The 25,616-nt window shown below is 35.0% G+C and overlaps 1 protein-coding gene across 1 annotated transcript in view; it reads left to right on the top strand.

The window, feature by feature from the left end:
- Nucleotides 1–23,531, top strand: part of EMC2 (ER membrane protein complex subunit 2) — a 44,793-nt gene extending 21,262 nt beyond the window's left edge. Inside the window, exons 6-11 of the mRNA XM_033000147.2 lie at nt 9,205–9,290; nt 9,461–9,520; nt 11,999–12,080; nt 13,214–13,324; nt 15,740–15,844; nt 21,888–23,531. Coding sequence (XP_032856038.2) covers nt 9,205–9,290; nt 9,461–9,520; nt 11,999–12,080; nt 13,214–13,324; nt 15,740–15,844; nt 21,888–21,974 — 531 coding nt within the window. The 3' untranslated portion in view covers nt 21,975–23,531. The remainder of the gene's footprint in view (nt 1–9,204; nt 9,291–9,460; nt 9,521–11,998; nt 12,081–13,213; nt 13,325–15,739; nt 15,845–21,887) is intronic.
- Nucleotides 23,532–25,616: the final 2,085 nt, after the last annotated feature.

Below are 25,616 nucleotides of genomic sequence, written 5' to 3'. Positions count from 1 at the left end.
GTAGTACCTCATGTGTATTAGTTCTGTCAGTAGCTGTTTTAGCTCAAATAGTGAAGTCATATGCCATTTGAATGCTGCAAGTAACCAAACTTGTGGTTCAGCAAAATGGAATTTCTGTTCTTTCACTAAAGAAAACCCAGGTACACCTCATACATTCTGGAGATAAGGCTAAATCCTTAACAGTGCTACTTAAAAAATGCTGGAATCTGTCTGCCCTTAAAATGACTGATAGTCTTGAAGTAAGTAATTATTGTTTAGCTGTATCCTTTGTAAATTCAGACAAGCCAATGGGTAAACTTTGATATGATATTGCAGTATGAAATACAATGCAACATTCAAACTCTAGGCATTTTTAAATTGCAAGCTGATCTTCATGGTGTTCTCAGTATCTTTATTAGTGGTCTGGATACTACATTAAGGTTTATGTTTTGGATGGATTGCTTGTGTAAAATTCAGTAGGAAATTTGCATGGAATTGATACATCTGTATTTTCTATTTGATACCTAAGTCCTGATTTCTGGGAATGGGGCTTGTACATAAGAACCTTTCAAGTGGAAGTAGTATCTTGAATGTGGGTTTTTTTTTGTGTGTTTTTTTTTTTTTCTCTCTCATTTGTCCCACAGCAGCTATGTGAGATGAAATAGTACTGACATTTTACATACGGAGAGCAGATGAAAGCCTAGCTCTGCAAAATTATTTAGGACTCAGTTCCTAAGCAGGCAGTCAGCTTTCTGATTTTGCTATTTATTTCCATTCTGTAATGAATATTAAATGACAAATTTTTAAACTATGTGTATATGTCTGTATCAGATGAAGTTTAATGTCTTTTTGCATTATTTTACCCTGGCAAAGATTCTGCTTTTGGGGAGCAATTGGAATGCAGACCCATCTATTTTAATTAGATAGGTAAATACTTTTGTCAGTCGGGCCCTTCTCAAGGTGGCCTGTCCAAGAGTGCAAAGAAGATTGATGATGAGAGAGGAAATTTTGTTCATGCGTTCAAGACAGATTGGTGTCTAACCCACTCCACTGTCATCTTAGTGCATCTGCAATTTCTCCTGATTCTTCAAATCAGTCATCAAGAAGATTGCAGAGCACTTGATCAACACCAGGGGAAAGTGAGATAAGACACAAAGTTCTGCATTAATTCTAATCCATGGAAAATCTGATGTCTTTATTGGGATGATTCTTCTGCTGTTTTTCTTGCCACTTTTTCAACTAAGCTTTTAATACAACATGACACTGTTATATGCTTGCTTAGTTTAGGGCATGTGGATAATCTCATTAACTTCATGGGTCTAGTAATATAATTGTATGAACAGAGAATTAAAAATCAGAATTTTCAGAACAAGATAGTGTTCTAGGTGAAGCTGTTGTCTTTCAGGGTTTGTAAAATACTTTGCTAACAACTCTTGTTTATGGGAATGGGCAGGAACAAGCGTATGCATATGGTCACATAAAGTTACACTTTCCCATACTGTTTTGAGATTCATTTTCTAGCCAAGGCAGAGATGTTTCAGAAGAGGCACAAGAGGTGATTGAAGACCTGTGGGAATCCAGATACTGGAAAGATTCAGAGCAAAATCGTAGTACTCGGTGTCATGTAAATAAGCAGCAATTATATAACATGATTACCTGTGTTCATTCTTCCTAGCATCTCTTTCTGTCATTGTACATTACTACCATCTTGACTGTGTAGATAACTTTTGTTTTACCCAGTTACTTGTCTCTACTAAACAAGATGAGAATAATGAGCACTAAATCTGAGCATTGGATATCTATTTATCACCTGAACAGTGATCATTCTTTAAAACTCCTGCAGTAGCTGTGCATTAGTTTTGAACAGAGACCTCCTGTGGAGTTTTTGCAGCTTTTTACATTTATATAAAGGCTGCTTTAAGTTGAAAAAGGGAAAATTGCTCACCAAATGAAGTATCTACTAATTGGGTGAATTTTCTGAGGTGACGTGTGTATATTTCATTGAATATATTGCTAGCACTGCCAAGAAAGACACAACTAGTCCTAAACTTAAATATGTGTAGTGGTGGTTTTAAAGGGAATTGAAAAAGATAGTTTGGCACTGTGTCTGAAGCAGGGTGGAGTTGGTGAGACATGTGAAGATCTGCAGCTGCTGCTTCAGATAGTCCCCAAAGAGGACTGATGGTTGAGCTGGGAATGCATTACATGGATCCTAAAGAGATGTTTTCTTCTATTGACAGTTAGAGCATCGTTTACCTTTGTGAGGGTTTTTTTTGCTTGTTTCTGGTTCATTCATGATAGGCGAAATGAGAGAGCAGAGTGCATTCCAGCATTTTCTCTATGTTTTACTTCTGTGAGCATAACACTTTTAAATGTCGATGGAGATTTTGTCTCTTGAAATGAAGTATTTAAGAACATAAGAACAACTATACTGGAGATGTGCCAAAAGTCCATTTTACTTGTCCTGTTTCTGACAGTAGCCAATAGCAGATACCAGGAGAAGTATATAAGAACAGGGTAATCACAGTATGCTCTGGTCTGTTCTGCCAGTTTGTATTCATCTTCATGTTACAGTTTTCCTGTGCCAAAAGTGGTAACTCACTTTTTAATAGATCTTCATGAAATTTCTGCATTGATTTTTTTTTTTTTCTTAACTGCTTTTTGAACTTGTATACGTTTGGTGTACATGTATCTGCAACATCATTCAGAAATTAAATTTCATAATTTATTCATGGATTGGGTAAATATATCTTTTTTTTTTTCCTCCTCCCCCCCCCCCCCCCCCCAAACCTTCATTCTAACAATTTTATTTGATACCCATAATCTGTCTGTTATGGTCAGCAGTTGTTCTCTGTTCACTTCATTCATGCTCATGATTTTAAGGATCTTTTACATTTTTCTTCCGTATCTGTCCAGCAGTTCTTGTTGCCATGCTGTGCTCTGAAACCCTGCTGCTGTTCTGAGTGTCCTTGTTTGTTTTTTTTTTTTTTTTTTTTTCCTCTATATTTGGATGAAGAAAGAGAGGACAGAACTGCAGTCAGTATTGAAAATACGAGAGCATTTTGAAATTATACAGTGGCAAAATGGTGACACTGATGTGTTCTCTTCTGTATTTTTTTTTCTGATAATTCCAATATCACAGTTTTGCAGGGTTTGCTTTTTGGGGTGGTTATGTTGTTTGTTTTTTAATACCTCTTCTGAACATTGAACTGATGTGTTATAGAACTGTGTATTGCAACTCCAACGTCTCCTTCCTAACTGGACAAATTTAGACAGCTTTTCTATGTATGTTAAATCGGTATTGTTTCTTATATGCAACCCTTTATCTAGATTAAATTTTTTGGGATGTTTCATCATGCTGACATTCACTGTTGTGAATGCTATTCTTTGCAGTTGACTTTTGCTCTTTATACTTACATAACTCATTATCATCAAATAACTTTAGCACATCATTGTTAATTCCCTTATTAGATCACTCATGAAGATGCTGAGCAGTAGTTTTTAGTACAGACATATCTGGGATTCTCAGTTCAGGGAACTCACTGGTAGACAAGAACTCTTTTCTCCTCTATTTCATATCTTTTGACTAATTTATTTATCCACGTGAAGACCTTCCACTCTTACACTGTGGCATCTTAGTTTCCTTCAGATCTTTCAGCTTCAGAGTGAGAGGTCTTCTTGAAATTATTTTTGAAGTCATAGTTGACTTTCAAATGGATCTTTCTTCATCTACACTCTTAGTGACTTTTAATGACCTCTGGTAGATCAGGGAAGCCTTACTTTCCCCTGGGTAAAGTGTTCTTACTCTTCTTTGGTATATAAACTTTTTAATGTTTTCCAATTCCAGGCTTTAGCTTTTTAACCTTTATAGCTTCTACCAGTTTGCTGTGTGCTGGTGTTGGACTTTAGGTGCTATTGTTTATTGCATTCCCCCTAGAATCCTGTAAAAAGTTATGTTCACCATTGCTACTTACGCTTTGCCATTATCCCTAAAGGAGCAGCTTCACCTCATAAGCTCTATGCCTGCAGAGATTCATTTGCGAGATTTATCCTGATTTAACTGTCTTCCATGGTTAACTTTGAAAAATCTCCAAGTCTGGTAAGAGTACATTTATTATTGTGGTTGTATTCAGATTATGTGGTATTTTTTAACATCTGTGTGATTCCTTCCCTTTAGCTTTGTTGTAGTTGTTTACACTTCTGTTTTGATTTGCATATTGCAATTTGAAGGAAATTAGTTTAATGTATCAAACTTTTAGGTCAAATGCATATTTTCTAAAATGTTAAGTCTTTGATAAAAACAAATTTTAGAAATTGAATAATTTATTTTTCAGATGCAAAATACAGTTTTTTAATGCTGCAGTAGTTATATAGATATGAAATTGTTCCTTTCTTAGAGGTGTCAGTCCCTGAAAATTCTCCTACTAATACTTTCTTTGCAACCATGAAATTTAGAACAGTCTTAGACTCCCTCATGGTATGTTTTGCTAATCAAATGCAGAAGTTGATAAATGTTCAACTCCTCACTTCACTTTGAGTCTAATGCTAATTAAAAAGAATCATGACAAATGGAGGATTAGTTCTTGTGCCAAATTGGGGATTATTAGTCTTTAAAAGAAAGAGTTTAGAAAAGTTCGCTATTTAATAAATATGTGACGTACTGAAGTACCTTAGTCCATATGATACTGATTATGGTATAAGTGTTTCTTTAAGATGGCTTATATCTTTTGATTAAGAATGCTGGATTTACAGAATCAGCCAATACCCATTCTAGCGTTTTGTTTTAAACTCTGGAAAATTGATAGGGAGAATTTTGTGTCATAGGTTCTGCATGGTCAAACACTACAGATTTTGTTGCAGCACTGAACATTTTATCTGTTTCTTTTGATTTAAGGTAGAGGGAGAAAGGGGGGAAAGGAGATTGAGTTCATTTTTTGTATCAGGCTTGTTCTTAATCTTACTGCTATGATACAAAGAAATGTAGCTCTTGAACATTATTTCTTTATCTTTATTAATGTATTTTTTAGGACTATTTTAGTAGGCTTTGTGGATTTCAAAATAATGTCAAATCTTGTAGTTAAAAATAATTTTCTCATGAATGGACTTGAAAGTAATGAATGTATTTGTATGCTGCATTTTACAGGTTTTTTGGTATCTTGCAGAAAGTCCCCTAAAAATGAGCTTATATTGTGAAATGTGAGCTTTTTACTTAAAAAAAGGCCTAAACTAATAACTAATAAACTAATAAAGCCTATGAAATTGCCTAATTTTCTTATATCAGCTGATACTAAGGCAGGTAATAAATCAGATATATGAAATAAATGCTAGGTAAAGCTTCTGTAGAATTGGTGGGACTCTAATTTACCTTATCAAGTAACAATTTTTTTTTGGTCTGGTAAAGTGGTCATTAGCATTGGGAGTGGTTCTGTACAATAAACCGTTTTGTTTAATCTGAAGGAAATCAAAGATGATGCTATGTATGTAAATTGTTGTTGGATATGCCACTTTACTCAAGATGCTCAGTAAGCATGCTGAGTGCAAGCCCCAGCTCACTGAGGAGGAGGCTGATACAGGGGGCTAGATAGGGGCTTAGGGACAATATAAATCAGAATAAGTTATAGAAGTTTACATCACACAAAGTGGCCCATATCTTGGTTTTAGTGCAGGCCTTCTCATACATGTTTTTCTTAAAGCATTGACTACTGGAGTCATTAAATTATTATTTAAAAAAACACTGGTAGTCATTATGATTCAAAGAAGAACTGGAAAGTCAGCTGGGAGAGTAGTCTGTGAGCACAGATAAAAGTGATAGTAGTTTGTTTTCATATCTTTATTTATTAGCCAGTCTTATCACTCCTAGGAATCGCAGATTTGAATACTTCAGATCTACTGAACACCTACACGTATATCTCTTGGCAATGCATTTAAAATATTTGTGTTATTTTATTTATGTGATGGCAAAATAGTAGTAATTGCTTTTAAAAACCCCTATATCCTCATTGACTTCTTCCCAGTGGTTTTAAAGAGACTTAGAAAAATTCTCTGCTGCTCTACAGCATTTTGTTCAGCCTCTGAATGTCAGCACTATTTTTGAGTGGCTGAGCCTCTTCTTTGTAAATTAAGAGTTCTCTGTAAATAAACTTATCCATTTTTGAAGGTTTATTGGAGAGTGAAGAGGGTGCGGATTTCAAGCGCTGATGCTGCTTTATTTTTGGTGATAAGGAAGGTAGATAAAAGAGGAAGTTTAAAATACTTTTTTCCCCTCAAATAAGAAACAGAAAGTGTAGTTTTGAAGAAATGTTGTGGTATTTGGTGCAATTTAGAAGCAGATGAACTCTGTCAAATATGTATGTAATTCATTGAGCTTCTAAGTGCTAGCATCAGAACATGTTGATTATGTCTAATCCATTTATCATTATTTGATTGTATTAGATGACATCCTTGTAATAGGTAAACATCAATTTATATTTGTGACTAGAAGTAGTTGTAGCTTTTTATAAATTAATGTCTTGAGGTTCCAGTAATTTACGTTACTTGGGAGTGCTGTGGTTAAGAAATAAAGCAGCTGTGGTGAAAATATGTTTCCAGACTTTTGGAGGACTGAATTGCACGCGGTTGAGGGAGTTGCATTAGAAACAAAAAAAGGAGAGTGGCTTATGTAGGCTGTTCTTGTTTGCCACTGCAGATTAAGTTGTCAGATGCATTGATTGATTTTTATAAATTAAACAGTTATTTCAGTTCGCAAGCAGTTTAGTTTTGATTGGTCTCTTGATTGTTTTTAACTTAGATTTTGAAAATAACAACAGAATTTTTAATCCAGAAGCTACATTCTAAAGTAGATAGTCTGTTACCTGCAAAAATATTCTGTCTTCATAATCTGTAATTGTGTGATATGCTCCTTTGGCTGTGCATGCTCTTATCCCCACTTTCTTTTCTTTCACGTTTCAGGCTCAGTGGGCGGGTTACTGGGCTGTGTATAATATCAGCCTTGGGTAGTGTGTTTAACACTGCCCTCGTGTTGCCACCATAACAAGGGTGCTGACCTGCTTTACAAAATGCTTTGATACCTCTTCGTAAAATATGATGGAGAACAATGGGTTTGGGCTTTTTTGTTTATTTTGGTTTGGTTTTTTGTTTGGTAATAGTAGCAGTATGATAAGCATGTGGGATTATTCTTTTTATGTTAAAAAAAAAAAGTTTAATTATGCTGTTATGTTTATTTTAAAAACTCAGAAATAAAATAAACTGTGTTATTGTTATAGTGATAAATGTGGTCAGCAGTTAAAATTTCCAGAATTGGTTATGGCTTTTAGCCAAATGTCTCTCAGTGAAAGTGAAGTGGTGAATGCAACTTCACAGGTTGCATTTTGATAAAGAAGCAGTGGAAAACAAAATTACTGTGTGTAAACCCACCACACTGCCTGTGTGTAAACCCACCATGCTGTGTCCTAATTTTGTCTCCTGGTTGGTTTGATGAATTTTCTTGCTGCCTGTGCCTTGCATTCAGCAGAAGAGTGATTTTTTTTTTTTTCACTTGAGTCATTTTCACTGAATTTTCATCAAATACATGTTTGTGAGGGACATGAAGGAGATGAACTCAAAGTTTAAAAATAAGCCTACAGTTAGTGTTAAAAGCATTTCCGGCTGTGCTGTTTTGGTAACTTGAACTAGTTTACTTAAATGCTGCATTCTCCTCTTCTTCTGGAAGCAATTAATTTATGCAAATAATGATCAAAGGATAATAAATTATTTAAGAGATTAGTATGCTTAAAATACTGTAAAAATACAAGAACTCTTTTGGGTATATGTGACTGTGATCTTAGAAAGGTACATCATGAAGAAACTAATTTCAGAGCTATCTTAAATTTAAAGTTTAAAATCGTTTAAAGTTTTGTTAAGGTTGTCCATTCCCATGCTGTCAGGGCTTCTGTAAAATGACACCCAACTGTATAACCTCTGTATAAGATACGAAATGGGATGAAAACTGAAGGGAATAAACAGTGGGACTTTACCAGAAAAGTGTGTTGGTTTGTTGGTTTGGTTTTGTTGTGGTTTTTTGTTGTTTTTTTTTTTTTTTTTTTAATTAATATTATCTCGTGCAGAAATGGCATGTAGGTGTGTGTGTGTACGGGCAGATACATCACGCCCGCCAGAATGTCTGTCTTCTCATGTATGACTACAGTGGTTGTGATCACCCAGGAGAACAGGGGTTGTAGGTGAGGCAGGAGGCTGGTGACATTCGTTCTTTGAGGCATGTTATGCTGGTATTTGGTTTTACTTCTATTCTGTCAGATTCCCGACCTCATGACTTTCAGGCTGGCTGAGATATAGTGCTCTTTGCTCCAAACTGTCAGACTGCTGGGAAGATGTCCATTGTTTTGAATGACACCTCAAGTGTATCTTGATTCACAACTCCTAGAGGTCTGAAAACTGGTTTTGGAGAACTATAACCAACATACTTCAGAAACTGGAATATTGGATTGAAATACAGAATAATCAGCTATTGAAATTCTGTGTTTTTTCCTCCCAGTGGTCTGTAACAACTTTTATGGAGTTCAAAATTTAAATACAGTCTAATTCTTGTAACTTGTTTTATTATTGTTTATGTTGAAATACATTTTCCACCCACATATCTAAGTACTGCACAGTTTTGCCATTGAAATACCTATTCTGTATTCCCTTTACATTGAAAAGCCTGCTTTGTGCCCCAAGAATGATGAGAGACTTGTTTATGAAATCGGTGTTTATTCAACATGAATTAAAGATGGTGTTCAACACTCCGATAAGAATCTTTAAAAGTATGTGAAAGCCCTATTTATACAGTGGCAACCAAGATGCATCTGTGGGATTCTCTAAGACTCAATCACCGTCCCTACTCTATAGTCATGGATCTTGTGAATGACAAGGTGGGGGATTTTGGAATGGCTGAAGATTAGCATCCCCTGCTGTTTTGTAATTATCAGAATCTGGACAGTCATTTGTTTGAATGAAATAATGCATACAGTTTGTGCCTCCAAAGAAAAGCATACATAATGTGATTGTAAGAAGAGGTTTTCAGTCTCTCAGTGGGATGTCATAGGGTATGTTTATAAACTTCAACCTAGCAGTTGCTCTGCAGTGGAATTCCACTGGTATTGAGACAATAATTTGCACAGTCAAATTGCTTTCTTTACAAAAACCCAGGGAATTATGAGACCCTAATCCTTTATTAATGTCAACCCACAGGCAGCAAGAAAGCGTAAGATTGCCATTCGAAAAGCCCAGGGGAAAAATCTTGAGGCCATCCGAGAGCTGAATGAGTATCTGGAACAGTGAGTGTCTTACAAGAATACGGATTGTGTTCTGCTATTCTGATAAATCTTTTTAATTAAAATGGAATTTGCATTTGATTTACGCTTTTGCTTCCATGCTGGTCATTTACAGAATCCCTTGCACATTCTTTCTTTTTTATTTTTTTTCCTCTCTTGTCTTCTCTATACAGATTTGTTGGAGACCAAGAAGCTTGGCATGAACTTGCAGAACTTTACATCAATGAACATGAGTAAGTTGTTTGCTAAGTCCACATAAAAACTGTTAAATTGAAATCTACTCTGTGTAAGTCAAAGACCTCAGTGATTTTTTTTTGAAGGACTAGTGTTAGAAAGTACGCTGTATCGTTTCCAGTATAGCAAGCATCAACAGGAAATAATTACCAACCTATTTGACTACCAAATGTTTTCAGAAGACATTTGATTTTAAGACAGAAACAATTTACTTAATTACCAGTATGTTTGTCACTTTTTCAAATCTGATACTTTAAAAGAAGTGGTTTGAATGTAGCAAGGAACAGCACTTATTTCCCGTAATTTTTCACTCAAGTGATGTTTTTACTAGTTACAGATTTTAAAATCTTTACTTCTAAAATTAATTGATCCCAGCAACTGATACTCTGATTTTCTTTTAGCCTACCTCTGCAAGAACTTTTAGTAACCTTCCAAAAAAAACAACCAAACAAAACATGGATCCAGAGTTAGAGGCATCTGGTCGCCTGGGTACAAAATCCAATGCAATCAAGAATGCTGAATGTTGTAGTAACTTGCTTATTGGATATTTAATGTTTTTGTTAGCTGTTTTTTATTGCTGTAGTGACAGGAGGAAATCCCAGTGTGAGAGGATTAGCTCAAAGCCTTAGTGCAAGTTTTCTAATATCACAGCATTAATTCTAACCTCCACCCAAAGGCGTATCTTTTTTTCCCCCCTTTTAGTTCTTCAGCCCAGCCTGATTTATGTCACATTGTTTCCTTCCTTCTTTTCTAGAGAGTAGTAAAAGAATCAAATTCTCAAGGAAGAAATAGCTGTTCTGACTGTGATGAAAAAATTGTTCCCCTATCACCTTTCCTTCCACCCCATTCTCAAAGAAAGTAATTATTAAGCTTTTTCAAATGCTGACTGAAGGAATAATCTAGAATTTTGATACCCAGATTTCCATTTGTTTTGGGAAATTCACCAGCCACTTTTCCAAGAAACTAGCTATTTTTTAAAAAAATGGTTAGAAAGGTATTTAAGCTTGTCAGATCTGTCAGTACAGAAGTGAATGATAGAGTGGTGCAAACATACGTATTCCATTACTGTTTTGGGGTTTTTTTTTGCTATAATCCTTATTACAAAATTGTGTAATAAAACCTGAGAAAGAAATGGCTTTTGCTTGTGTTTGTCTTGGTCTGTAATTCCAATAAAAAATAATATGTAGAACTTTCTCCAGGTCATTGAAAAAATCGACTGTGCTCACTGTACTTTTATAAGCATCATCATTGTTATTATTATTTTGATGATTAAATGGGGAAAAATTGGAATCTTGGCTAAAAAACAACTAAAAGTTACTTTTTTTAAAAAGGAAACAATTCATCAGCTTACTTGTTTTATCAATGTCACAAATTTAGTCTCACTTCTGAAATCACAATGCTGTTACCACTGTTCATGAACACATGTAGATGTACAAGGTTTATATACTCCATTCTGTGCTGTGTTCCGTTACGAAGACTGTGGGTTCTGCTTTTGGAGAATGAGGTGACTATCCTTTTATCTCCAAATTAATATTTGAAAAACATATGTGACTATTATAATGTGCACAGGAGAAAACCACAATATATTTATTTTAAGAAATAAGGTTTTACAGATTTTAAGGTTTAATACTCTCTTGTAATTGCTAAAATTCCTTTTACTCTGATATTAAATATCTACCCACACTGTCATTATAAACATTATATCTCTGAATTTTGGGATCCTATTATGTAAACACTGTGCAGCAGTTCTATCACATATCTGTAGGAGATGCAGATTATGCAGGAAACCCTGTTAGTTGAAATATTATGAAGCTAAGATTTTTATAATTAAATAAACCTACGTTTTGAACTTGACTTCATAATTCTTTCTGAAAGCTTTAATTTAAAGAACAAGTACTAGCCTTTTCTTTTGCAATGATAAGTAGTTGCCCATTTGGATGCATATGATCCTATTTTCATATATGGATTTGAACTGTTTGATTTTTCTAGCACTGTTCTTAGTATGGTTTTTCAATCTGTGGTTTCAACCTGCGGTTGACTATGAGCAGGTAAAGTTAACTGACAGTAAGTGCTCTGGTCTGTAGCCAGGTATGTGAATCCACAGGTAGCTGAATGTTCTTCTGGAAAAAAATGAATAATTTTGCATTAAATGTCTTATAGTACCCAATGCCTGTTTCTACTTACCGCTCTTCTTGATAAGAAATGACACTTATTAATAAGAAATTAGTGTATTAAATACTTCCCATGAGCTGTTCCATCTATACCTAGACTATTACATTTTCCATGTTTTTCACTATCTATGATGTAAAAATAGTAACTTGAGGTTTCAAGCATCATTTAAAAATAAAACGTTTTTATTAATTGTGAATCATGTGAAGTTATGGGGGAAAAGAGACTTTTTTATTGTGCTATAAGGAAACTGAAGCAAAGAATTGTATACTCTGTTTCATTTTGTCAGTGTTTTTCATATTTCTCAGCTATGCAAAGGCAGCCTTCTGCTTAGAGGAGCTTATGATGACTAATCCACACAACCACTTATATTGTCAGCAATATGCTGAAGTAAGTATTTTCAGAAAAATCAATTGTTTGAATACGTATTCTGCTTTAATGTTACTGAAGTGGTGAAAATGGAATAAAAATGGTTTCTTTAATTTTTCCCTAGGAGAGAGTACACAGAGAATGTTAACATCTCATAGAACTTAACATGTAAAGAAAAATATGTTTTCTTACTCAGTGTTGACTGAGCTAAATATAAGAATAAGGGCAGGTGTTATTGAAGATAAAAATTTGTTTTAAATGAGCTATTCTTGTTGAAGTGTTTATGCACTTTTCAAATTAAGTGCATGAGAAGTTACACTTTTCCACAACAATGCTGCCTAGGAGTTTATGATATATTGCCTGTTATTGTGGAGCCAGATCATGGAATCCACGTAGGAAATTTTGCCTGAAAGAGCACTGGGAGGTGAGAAGGCCCTTAGAAGTTTTAGCTCAAGGTTTATAGCCATTTGCACTCTTTTTTTTTCAGATTTTGTTTCTTTCCTAAATTACAGTGTTAACTGCTTAGAGTGGATTTATTTTGTTTTGTTAATGTGGATAAAATTGGGTTAACATTAGAACTCTCAATTCTAAATAACTTTCTGGTCTAAAGACTGTGAAACATGACTTACAGTATTTATCTCTCTTTCTGTTGACATAATAATAGGCAAGAGGAATAGAAACACAGTGGAGTAATCTTCTAAGCTTTGTGTGCTTTTTTGCAGTTGAATAGATAATGAAAGGCATGTTATTTTGTGTGCTGGTGTAATGCTGTGCTGAAGGAATACAGAGTTAGTATGGATTTATAGCAGTCAGAATTTACCTTTAGATTTAGTTTGTGCTACTTTTCATAAGAGACTATCCCCAGGTTATAAGTATGTATAGGTTCAAAATAATCACTTTTTATTCTTGTATCAATAAATTAATTAAAGTAGTGCTGTCTTTTTTTCTCCTGTAGTTAAATATTTTAAAATTTGTGTATTGAAAAGAGGTCGGATTTCTACGAAGCCAGTATTTGGCCTTTGGTAGGACTCACCTGATTTGAACTATCATGTGAAACAAACCTGAAGTGAAGTTTCCTAATATCTTTGCTTCAGGAGTGAATGCCATAGGTATGGATGACATGCGTAAATTTCAGGAGCTTATAATTTTTACAGGTTAAATACACTCAAGGGGGACTTGAAAACCTTGAGCTATCAAGGAAGTATTTTGCACAAGCACTGAAGCTTAACAACAGAAATATGAGAGCTTTGTTTGGACTTTACATGGTAAGCATGATTATATATTTTTCATGTTATCAATTTGAATATGCTTTTATGCATGTATATTATCCTTTACCATTTGCAGGTTGTTTTGGTTTTGTGTTTTTTTTTTTTTCTTTTGGTTTAATTTAATAGCTCAGATTCCTAACACTGCTTTAAATACTGAGTGTGGACAATTTTATGCCAGTAAGTAGTCCTTACTTGGAAGTGCTCTTAACCTGTAAGTCTTGCCCATGTTTTCCAAAGAAATATAATTATTTGCACATGAAAGTAACTCCTTGAAAAAGGATTTTAAGTCATACTCCTCTCTACAGGAACTGCTAAAGAGTACCAGCACAGTATGATGGCTGCTTTTTTTTTTTCTCTCTTTTTTTTTTTTTTTAATGAGTGTAGGGTTTTTTTTTTCTTTTCAGCTTTTTCAATTTCTAAATACAAATTTCTAAATTTTTTTTTGCAATTTCTAGTTATAACTTTCCACCTTCAATTTCAAAATAAGCCTTTAGCTTTTACAGCATTGCTGGCTTGAGTGTGACCATGACTACAGTATCTATGGGTAGCATGTATTGGCACCAGTTCTTCAGTTTCCCAAAGGTACTGAAGCCTCTATGGAAGATCTTCCTGTAGATCTTAGATCATTTAAAAGACCTTTTTTAGGAACAAAGCCAGAAAGGTAACATATATTATATTGTTTAAGAATTCTAGTCCACCCTTTTGTCTGTTGAGAGACTGGCAGTTTACAGAGATGCATCAGGCAGATAATTTTGAGGCTTCCTATAAGTACAAGGCAACAAGAAATTCCTTTCAAGGACTTGTCAGGCATCATCTTCAAGACTCAAAGAGTCTTGGACCTAATCTTCTTAGCCCATCTGCGAAGATTTTTAGGTTGGTGATTGTACATTCAAGAAGGAGAACAGACTGGTCTCTTGCTGTTCCTTAGGTCACTTAGCTTTTTAAGAGTTTTGTAGCAAATCTGTTTATTGGCCTAAACTGATTTTTAAAGTGTATATACATACAGTCTTCTGCACTGGTGCTACAGCAGGCCTGGGGGTTTATTGTGGCCAATCTTAACTTGTCCTCTGTCAGATCTTATGTCCTGCCTGTTTTTTTCAGTCTGTAAAGTACATTTAGAGCCTGTTACCTATGATGATCTGGCTGGCAACCTTGAGCTAATATAACTCAAGCATTTGAGAAATGTTTTGTTTTGGCAGTGCCTGAAAGTCATACTCATAAACCCTGACTTGCATGTTGCAAGTTCATTACTGCAAAACATGCGTGTACATTCTGTTTCGGTTCTTCAGTTTTGCTCAGCTGGCTGCTGTCACATTTCACTAGATGGTTTTTGCAAGCACAGCTTGCCATCGCTGCTTCTGTATCTACCATTGGGCTCCTAATTTGTTTGTAATGCTCTTTCCAGGCTTTAGGATCTGGTTTTGCTGTGGCTGCTGCTACTGTACTTGACAGACATGCATAGCCCTGGTAAATTCTCCACAAAGGCTTTCAGCCATATCTGCCCAGGAAACTGGTCAGTACTTCATCAAATTCAGGAAACCAGAGAATGATGCCTCACCTTAGGACCCTCAACCTGTACTAGATCACAAATTCAATTAATGTGGGCATGGCTTCAGAGAATGCATTCCTGAGTTTGTGGAGGCAGTTTCTTTGGCAATCCCACTTCTCTCCCATTTCTGGAGGTAGTTTCAGGGAATTAGCTGTAGAGGAATGTTCTTTGAGTTTGAAATGTAGTGTTCTTGTAGACATTTGCTTCCATGCTTATTTTTAAAATCTTCTCTGGAGGTTTTTCATTGATGGGTAAGAGTAGGTTTCTGTGGTTCTTCCCATTCAAGTACTTTTGCACTCAAAGATGTTCTGGGAGGGAGTAGCAATGATTCTTTGTGAAGTGGATTTATTTATCTAAGTGAAAAAGTCAGAGATGAGTTTGGTTCTTAAGTAATCTTTTTTATTTTTTTTGAGTGGGGATGGGCAGAGTTTGTGTATAGAGTCTTACCTGCTTTTAAAATGTGTTTTCTAATGCCACAGGGAAGAATGTCATGTTTTTAGTGGTAGTTTTGACAAACAAGTTGTGTATTTTTTATTGTCTCTGGTAACAAGTATAATGGGGAAAACTAACTCATAACTCTCACTTCAGGAAAAGGAAATTGGATTAGCTGATCATGTCCAGGTTTGGTTCCTAACTAGGTACACGGCTGATCTGAAGTCTTGTTTAGCTTTAATTAGAACAAACAGTTGTTTAAAAAGTTTAGCTAATTCTTAGTTAGATGCTGTTTACCAGTAACTTGTTATTTTTTTTTCTTTTCCTGATATCACTGTGCATGGGGCTCTGAATTCAGAGGTACTGAATGCTCTGTTTATTTAATGCACATATATTTTATAGTTACACTGGTTTTATTTTTTTATTCCTAGTCTGCCAGCCATATTGCTTCCAATCCAAAAGCAAGTGCAAAAATGAAAAAAGATAATATGAAATATGCCAGCTGGGCAGCTAACCAAATAAATAGAGCATACCAGGTTAGTATATTATTGTTTTATGATACTTTTAACATGCGCTGTATTTCTTTTCTGCACTTGTATCAACTCCTGTTCAAGAGGTTAGATATTATATGTAAATCAGCATAATTTGCTTGGATTTTATGCATTTTACTTCTGTTTGATTTCCTGGAAGCCTTAATGTAAGGTTGATAATTAGCAGTTATTAATTAGTATTATTTATTTAATAACTTTAAACTGACTTTTTATACTAACGTTAGCTGAATGTACGTTAGTGGAATGTTGACCTCCAAGACAGTTCTACAGCAAAATATTTTATTAAAACTTGGTATGTCTTAATTCTTAGAGTGACTTGGTTTTCTACTTCTATTTTACTAGAAAACAAATTAAAATTCTAGAATTTTATTTTCCTTCAGTTTATTCTGACATTTCAAAATCATGTTTAATGACGTTCCTAATAATTACCATAGTTATTGTGACTGAGTTTGGTTTTGCATATTTTTATAGAAAATGCCCGTTGAGAAAATGTAGACTTACTAGGCCACAGTCAAAGCTTACTGAAGTCTTAGGAGTCTTTTCAAGCTATTCAAAAAGTTACACATAAACATTTATATTTGCTTTTGTATTATAAGTGTCTATACTGTTTTCTATAACTATGAATGAAAACAGGTTTTAGCTCATAGCTTCTGTTGTCTGCATCCCAAACATAGTATGTCTATCTGACTCCCTTATAGCTATTTGTAATTAACTACCAATCAAAGTAGATGTGTAAGTAATCCTGAACATCAATGTCGTACTATCCAGTTCTCCCCAGAACTTTTTTCAAGCAAAAATGTTGGTATTAAATGCAGAGATTCTACATATATATAATGCTCCTGTCTCTCTGTAATATTTCAGTATCAGAACCCAATATTTAATTTTTCCCTGCTGCTACTGTTTCATAGTTCATACTACCAAATGGCTTTTTGGCCAGCTCCATCTTTTATGGAATAAAATTACAATTTTCTTTTATGGCCAATTCAGTTTTCTTAGTACACTGTATGTCAATTCATTGCCAAGAGTGCAGCTTCTTGTGGCTGACGTGTTTTTGATGTATAAGAACTTTGAAGTATTTTCCGTTTGCCCTGGTTGGCCCTGTAGCTTCTGACTGTACTTTGCAGTGAAGAATGTTGTATCCCTGAGGACATAATTAAGCATTTTATACTTGTGTGCTTAAAGTTTATTTATCTGTTTTGCTGTTTAAGTGACTCCCTGCTTTTCATTAATCTACCATTTATCTGCTCATTACAGTAAGGTGTGTATGAATTACCAACTTTGTCTGTTTTCCAATAGATAAGCAGGACTTCTTTTGACCTTGACCTTAGTATGTCTGACATACCTGTAAGCACAATATTGGTGGAATACCCAAGTGTTTCAGGGTTAAAAAAAACAAAACAAAACATAAAGCAATCCAAAAACCCCCCTTGAAGAACAGAAGATACAGTGGATTCACCATTAATAGAACAAAACAGTTTTTAACAGATGTGTGAAATTTGAATGAAAACTTATTCCAAGTTTTACATCTTAATAAAATTAGCTGCTTAGATTAAAGGGGTTTTGAACACATGTTTTAAGTGAGTATTTCAACTGAAGTTTCCAGTTCAGAGCACCAGTAAAGTCCTGTTAGCGCTTCTGGGAAACAGCCCCTTTTAGGGTGCATCAGGATGGAAACGTAAAACCAGTGTTGGCTGTGGAATGGTGGCATACCAGGATCTAAAAATAAGCATCTCCTGGATCTAAATGTAATGAAAGCTTAATTATGACAATTGGTAGTTTTTTGAGTCACAGCCAGATAAGCGTATCTCTTGTTTCCTTTTTTCTTCCTTTCCACATGGCTTTCTGTTAACATCACAATAGCTGTAACAAAATGTTACTGGTGCTGGGAGTGGTGGTGGTGTTGTGGGGGTTTCTGGGTGTGTGGTTGTTCTTTGTTTTGTTTTGGTTTATTTATTGTTTTGTTTTGTTTTTTTTTTTACTGGAAAGTACGGTTCCTCTGTTTCTGTGAGGCTGCTTTGGAGGCTACGATAAGCATTTTTGGTTGATGCTTACCAGAACAGATCGTGTTAACACAACTAACATATATTTAAAACACATGACATAACTTCTTTGTGACTTCATACTTTTGTGATATGTTGCATACTTCCGTTGCTCTTTTTAGCTCTGTGGGACATAAAGTGACAAACACCGTATCTGGCTAAAATCATAGAGGGAATTTAGCTATACAGAAAATGTAAGTGCTCAGGCTAGGATTTGGTAAGCAAATGGCGTGACCACCCCCTTCCTCTTCACAGAAGGACCACAGGGAGCTGTAGTGACTACAGCTGGACAGGACTGCCCCAGCCCAACCCTGCCAAACTTGCTACATGACCACAGAAGGGTTTGGCCACTCCAGGGTGTATGTCAGAGCCTTACAACATCCAACAGCTATAGCAAATGGTGCTTGGTGATGTAGTAGGTGGCAGTTTCCCCTGTGAGTCAGTATTGATTTATTGCTCCCTTAGCATGTTGAGCAGTTGGAAATTGTCATCTTTTGGACCCAAGGATGAAACCTTGGTTGCTTGTGCCAGTGGAAGCCCTTACAGCATTCTTCCATTAGTGGAGGGTCATCTAGCCAGGTTTTAAGCTAGATGCTTATATTATCTCTATAAATCCTCCCCACTTTCCTTGCATTATCCAAAGCACTTGTAAAGTGTAATAAGAGCCTTAAGAGCTTGTTGAGTTTGGCATTGACTTGTTTTATTGGTTGGGCCTTCTTATACTGTTAAATGCAATTTGTCCTGTAGACATGTTCTAGAAAATGAGATACTTTTATAATCCTGACTTGAGTGCCTAGACAAATTATATGAATTTGTGACTTTAAAATATTAAGTTATTAACTCAAAAAGTGACTTTCGAGCAATTGTCTTGCAGTGAGATATTTTCCCATTTTCAGTCTGGATTTGAACTTGAATTACCAACAGTTTGCACAGTAATTTTGGAAAATGGCCTTTATTTTTTTCAAATTCAGCACTGGCTATAGTTGCGTTATAAGTTTTATATGCAATTTATTTGAAATATTTTTACTGCTCCTCTTCTTTCAGTTCATTCTCTCATTCAGGCAGTTTGTTTTGGCACTTGATTTTTGCTTTTCCTGTGCATTCCTGTATGAAATTTAGAGGAACTTCTTAGTTTATTATCATTTAAAGGAAACAGTTTTTGGGTGTAAAAAGAAAACTTTACTTTCACCAGTGTTGACTAGACTGTACAACAGTTTCTTTACAGGAAAACATGGTGATAAAGAATAGTTGAATTAAATAATTTTCTGAAAAGCACAGATATTTGACACTCCATCTGGTTAATATACGTATTTTTGTGTTAAATATGTAACCCTCTGTGCTGATTGGTACTTCTCATCCGTGCCTAATCTAGGAGAAATGTAAACTTCTGCAGGAAGACAGAAAGGTTTTGCAGCTAGGGCTGTACAAAGCTGGAATTCCTGGCTGCTAACGCATGCTCTGAAAAAAAAATCATTATTCCCTAGGCCACTTAAATTTAATTCACTGAGTGGGAAAAAAAAAAAAAAAATCAGACGTAGAGAAGTACTCATTATTCAAACAATTATTTTAAATTTTTTATTATTATAAGGTTAGTTTTACCTTATCACTGGGAAACTGGGTTATTCTCTCTGTGTAGACCCTGTGAAGAACATGTATCGGTTCTGACTGAGGACATAAGTCACAGTTACTTTAACATCGAAACAAAATATGACTACCTAGTGCTCTTCAATTAGGTAATTGGTTTAGCATGTTCTCTGGTAGAAGTGTTTCAGCAGAGGCAGGCAAGTTTGATTAATGCTCACAAAAATCTTTAATGTGATCGTACTCATAGTAATTTTCCAGATACATGCTTCTTGAGTACACTGCTAAATTCTTCTGTGTTAGCAATCCACATGTTATTTATGGTTGGAGGGAGGTGATTTTGTTACAAACCATTTGGGAAACAGAAAATTAAATCATGATTTTAAGAAATGGATTCCGGCTCAATCAGTCAAATTGCTGTGTAATGGCAGAATAGACAAAATAATTGTTCGTCAGGGCAAATTTGAAGTGATTACATTTCCAAGTATACTTCTTTTTGTTATGACGCAGAGTTTGGTTTTATTTGTTCAGCTTAAAGTACATGTCAGTATCATGAAGGCAACCAGTCTTGAAATTAGCAAGTAACATTTTTTGAACTAATGTGTTATGTCAGTTTTGCTTTCAGTGTCCCTGAAGAGAAGTAAAAAATTCTTATTTTGAAGCTTGCCTCTGCGTGCTTTCTGTGTGTCTTGCCAAGCGTGCTTTCTGACCACAGTATATTCAGGCTTCTGTACTTCTTATTGAAATCTCTGAATGCAAAACAATTTTTCAGTCAAGGATTTTGAGTTCTATTTTTTCATTTGCTTGGTTTTATGAAAGGATTTGGACTCCCCAAGTATCTGCTTGGGACTATTCTTGTGTAGTGTGAATAAAAAGAGGATATTGTATTAAGTCAGATCTAAGCAAAATTTACTTCTCTCACCTGGGAGAGTGTTAAGAAATCTTTGATTTTCCTCAGAAGTTGACTACTGCTGGTCACTATGGAAACTGTACAGCCTGATGAATGGGTTTATACATACTACTGGAGTCAAAACATGGCATATCAGTCCATCATCTGGAAATATGAAATATGAAAAGATGGTGTTTTCAGTATGTCTCTTAACTATAAAATGCTGTCACAATAACAGCATTTCATTCTGCTATTTAATTTGAAATAGCTTTTCATTTACTGTGCCACAACTATTTTTTTAAGAACTCAGTACTGATTGGGAATCCCAGTGTTAGATTGTAGCCTGGGGGTCAAAAGCAGGTTAACAGGTCCTGCAGCTTGTTGCTGGTGTGATATTACCTGGATTTGATGACTTAATCTTTCTTAACAGGTCATGAAGAGTTTGCTAAATTAAGTTAATTACAAGAGAGAAGGGACACGTTATAAATCAAGGACTAACTATGCGAGACACCGGTGGTATTTGAAATAAAAAACATTAAATTGAAAATTTATTGAGTGTTTAGATGTTAACATTGAGGTAGAGAATAGGCTATTTTTACTAGCAGCAAGTGATAGTTACTGCTTTTGTAATTTCTTTACCACCCCTCCAAACCCCAAATGTGAAACTTTCTAATGCAGGTGCATTACAAATGGTTGAGAGTTTCATTTGACTGAAGACTAACCTAGTCAATAAATCCACTGTTAGATATGGCTGATGAGTGATGGGAATCGTCAGTACAGTCAGAAAAAAAACCTTTTGAGGTCAGCGTGGGGTGATCAGCATCTCCTGCCCTTCTACCCCTTCCTTTCCCAAACTTGGCTGCATGTGTCTTAGGGAATTTAAAGTTGTATTTATTAAGCTGTTTCTTTCTGTGTTACTGAGACAGACTTTATTTCAAATGCTCTCTGAAATTACAGTTGTAATAGTAGGTTACAATCAAATACAAGGTCATTACTCACAGTTACTTTGAACAATAAGATATAATTATATGATGAATGGATTATTTTGTAGTAGGTTTTGTTATGTAAAACTTTCTCTGTCTCACTATAACAAAAATAGAAAATAAAATAGCTTCAGTAACAGGTCCAAGACTTGCTACTATTTAAACTACATATATAATCTAATTTCGATCACATAAAAAAATCGTCTGAAATGTTTGAAATGATGTTTACAGAGCGAACAGAACAGCAGGAATGTTTTCAAAGTGGAATATTTATTAGTGTTGAATATTCAAATTCAGAGCAAATGAGTGAAATGAAGTTTTGTTGTTTGTTTTCATTACTTATTAGAGGAAGGGTGATATAGCTTGTATTCTAGTAAAATGCTGAGTTTTAGTGAAATTAAAGAGACTGGGCTTTTAAGTTTGTAGTAAATAGAGTTAGATTTTGGTACTTATAATGTTCAGGACTTCTTTGCACAGGATTTATGCACAGAATTTATGATATATGACAAATAACAATCCTTTTTTGTTGTGTTTAGTTTGCAGGTCGCAGTAAGAAAGAAACTAAATACTCTTTGAAGGCAGTGGAAGACATGTTGGAGACCCTGCAAATCACTCAGTCTTAGATTAGCACAGAGATCCAGTATTAGATTTTCCAATTCCATGATCAACTTGTAATGACCTCTGGGTTATGTTAATCTAGTGCTCTTAAAAGTCAATTTTATATCGATTAATGTACTATCTAAAATAATGCTTTATGGAAAGTAAAATGCCTATTTATTGCTGCTATAAGTATGATGAATACCCACTGAAATGCACAACTTATCCACATAGACAACATAAAGAAATGACATGTGCTGCACATCAGTCTCTTCAGATTTTTGTATCTACAGTACCTGCTTTTAAGCCATAATTTGTAGAAATAAACTTGTTAAATGATTTTAAGAAATTACAGTGATTTATTGGACTTGCAAATGGAAATGACAGATTTATGTATGTAGTTGAGTAACGTATGTTAGAAATTTTTATCTTATTTTCATATTTAAGAGTAAAAGCATGCTACAGATGTCCACTTTCTGGTAAATATTTACCATACAACAAGGAGTGATTATGAAGACACTTTATTAGAGAAAAAAGTTGGTGTTAATGGTTTTATTACTGAGTTGCTATCCAGTACTGTAGAAATGGAGAAAACCTACTCGTGTACTTTGCTTCAGAGGTGCTTGTGTACTGGCTCGAGGCCAAAGGCATTCTTCCCTGTGACTGTGTGGGCAAATGCTTCCATATCCACGTAGTTCTCCAGTCAGTATACGTGTATGCACTTTTTTATTCCTTCTGTGTGTTCTTTGTTGTACATATGTTCCACATCGTGGATTTCAGAGCCATCTGAATGCGTGCCAGTCTGTACTAATTTGTACCTATGGTATGGGTACCCCTTCACTGTTGTGTAAGCTGTGGTATATTAGCTTTTCCACAGTAACCAAGTGTTACTGCACTGCAAAGACAAGATAGCTTCTTCAACTGCCTTGTACTTACTGGAGGATAAAAGTGTTTTTACACCATTAGCATGAAGCATCTAACACACTGTAAATCGGTATTTTATTTGTCTTTAGACATTTGTTTATTCAAACACCCTAATTCATGCATTTTGCAGTTCTGGTCATTCTGGATGTTGTTCACATGTGTATTGTGGCAATTCAGTTGCACAGCTATCATTTAATTTGTTCTGGCTTTAGTAAGGTAGCACAACAGCAACAACATATCCTTGACAAATTCTAATAAGAATATTGCAATGTCATTTTTGTGACTGTTATCACCATGCAAACTGATTTGAGTTTCGTATATTATACTGCCTACTCTGTATAGATGGGTAGGCTAAAGGCTGTGTATCAAAATGGCCTTTTTATGACCGTGGACTTGATGTAATAAACCAAAATTGATCTCCTGCTTAAAAAACGAAGCAGCAACAAAAACTTTGCTTGTGACTTCAAAGCTTGAAATTGTGTATAACTGAACTAGTTGTTGCATGAGACTGTGCCTTTAAGAAACGTGTAAGATCTCATTCCCATTATCCATGAAGTAGGTTGGAGTACAATAGTTTGACAGGATGGGTGCTCTGCCATGAGAATTAATTGTATATGGAATCTTAAATAAACTTAAATCAGTACTGTTGAAATATGAAACTGCAAATACTGCATAGTATTATATTAAATCACGCAATTCTAACTTGGGGAAATAGTGCAGATCCTTTTATAATAGTAATGCACAAACTGGCCTTGGAACAGTATTTCCAGATAGATTATGTATGTTTCACGCGGAAAACCAAGAAAATATCATAGGTGAACCTATGTATTTCTGTTCAGATTTATAGTCTTTTACTGTATGAGTGTGCCATCTAGAGTTTTAAACCCTCATTAGTCCTTTTTTTATTTTACCTACACCTCAAATAACTTGGTTGCATTCTAAAAGTAAAAATGGTGGGAAGCTGTACTGTAGACTAAAATTATTTATCAGTGCATAACATTTCACCTCCAAGGTATTAAGAAACAGCAGTGCAGTATTCTTGTGCAACAGGCTTCTATGCTGCTGGAAATTGTTGTAAATAATATTTTATTCAGAGGTAATGTTTAATATAACAATGTCAGACATGGGCATATAGTTCATTAGTTTCTCTGTAAGGAAGTTTGTTCTATTTCTTGTTTTCGGTGATTTGATGACAAATTTCATCTCATTTGGCTGCTTAGAACCTTATAGTTTTCACTACTGCTTAGTATCTTTTCAAATTTACTATTTAGCACTCTGATTTGTGCTTATATTTTGGCATAATTCCCAGATAATAGAACTTCCAAATTTACATAGCAAATAATTCTGACAAATTTGTATTTACTTCAAAGGTAAAATAAGTTATTCTATGAAAATGCATGAGCAGTCCTTCGTAGAAGTATTGAATTGCAGCAATGGAAATTCAGGGGTTTTTCCATATTCAAATGAAAAAAAATAAAAAATTAAGAAATCCGGTGTCTGCAGGGGAAGTAACTGTATTAAATGCCTGGCACTCTCAGCAAGGAAAGGGTACAGAAAAGAAGCTGTTATATAATGTGATCTTTATAAAATTAATTTTCCAGTTCTAGCAAATGACTTTGTAATAGATCAGTGATACTGTCTTGCATTAAAGAATAGGTTTTCAAAGAATGGGTTACTTAGTTAACAAATGAACTTGATTATGTTCTGTATTGTGCTCTGACAGTGACAGATGCTACACAAAAATATTATTATCAAGCATGTAGTCTCTGTCCAAAATAAAAGGCTATGTTTTCATATTGTTTTAGTTCACAGCAAAAACTTGAGACCTTTGCAATGCCAAGCATGTGTACCTATGACTTGTGTCTTTATTTTTTTTGCAGCCCTACTTTGTTAATAGGCTTGATAGGGAGAGCTTAGTGTTATCTGTTGATGTAAAAGTCATTAAGAGCCAACAAAACCTTCAATTCTGCCTTTGTAATAGAAGTTACTGGTGACTTCTTAAAAACCTTTTGTCCAAATGTTATACAATTCGTATTATGTAGCTGCAAAAAGCACATCTTTGTTTAGAATATGTCCCTAAATCTTTTCAGTTCAGTGCCCAGAATATCTTGCAGTTGCTATTGGAAACTCTGTTATTAGTCAACGGAGGACTTCCTCCTGGCAGCGCTGTATTTGTGATGGCATCCATGTTTGCTAGTCACTGCATTTACAGTGGAACTTGTATTTCAGCCAGCTTTGGAAGGGAGGGGAAAGGAAAGCAAATTAAACTTGACTTACTGGCATGAATTTGTTAGCTTCTTGTTACTTGCACCCTCATCTTCCAAGAACACCAACTGTAGCTGTAGTCAGGTTTGCAATAATAATTCTTCTTCTTGTAACTCAAGAGCTTCCTTATATTCAGCCCTAAAACCAACACTCCATTAAAATCTAAACCATACATATTCCAGTTAAACAGTGCTGTGCAATGTGCAGGCACTCCAGTGTGCAGGGAGAGGACAGATCTCTCACCCTCCCTCAAGGTGGTGTCAGAGTGGAAGAGTGCTAGAACAGTTCTTGAATGTGGTTTTGTCTAGAAAACTAGTACTGCTTATTATGTCTCGTTATACTGCTTATTACTTGCATTGCCCAGTGCATGAATAGGATTTTAGGACTAATTATTGCTTAAGTACAGATACTGGAGTCTACGTGGAGAATAAAGTACTTGAAATTAGTCATCTTATCTGGAAGGGCTCTGCATCCTTATA

The sequence above is a fragment of the Tyto alba genome, unplaced genomic scaffold (assembly GCF_018691265.1).
Source record: "Tyto alba isolate M040663 unplaced genomic scaffold, T.alba_DEE_v4.0 Super-Scaffold_9, whole genome shotgun sequence".
NCBI classification, from domain to species: Eukaryota; Metazoa; Chordata; class Aves; order Strigiformes; family Tytonidae; genus Tyto; species Tyto alba.
Note: the sequence above shows the minus strand (reverse complement) of the source record. Positions and strands in the feature narration are given on the sequence as shown.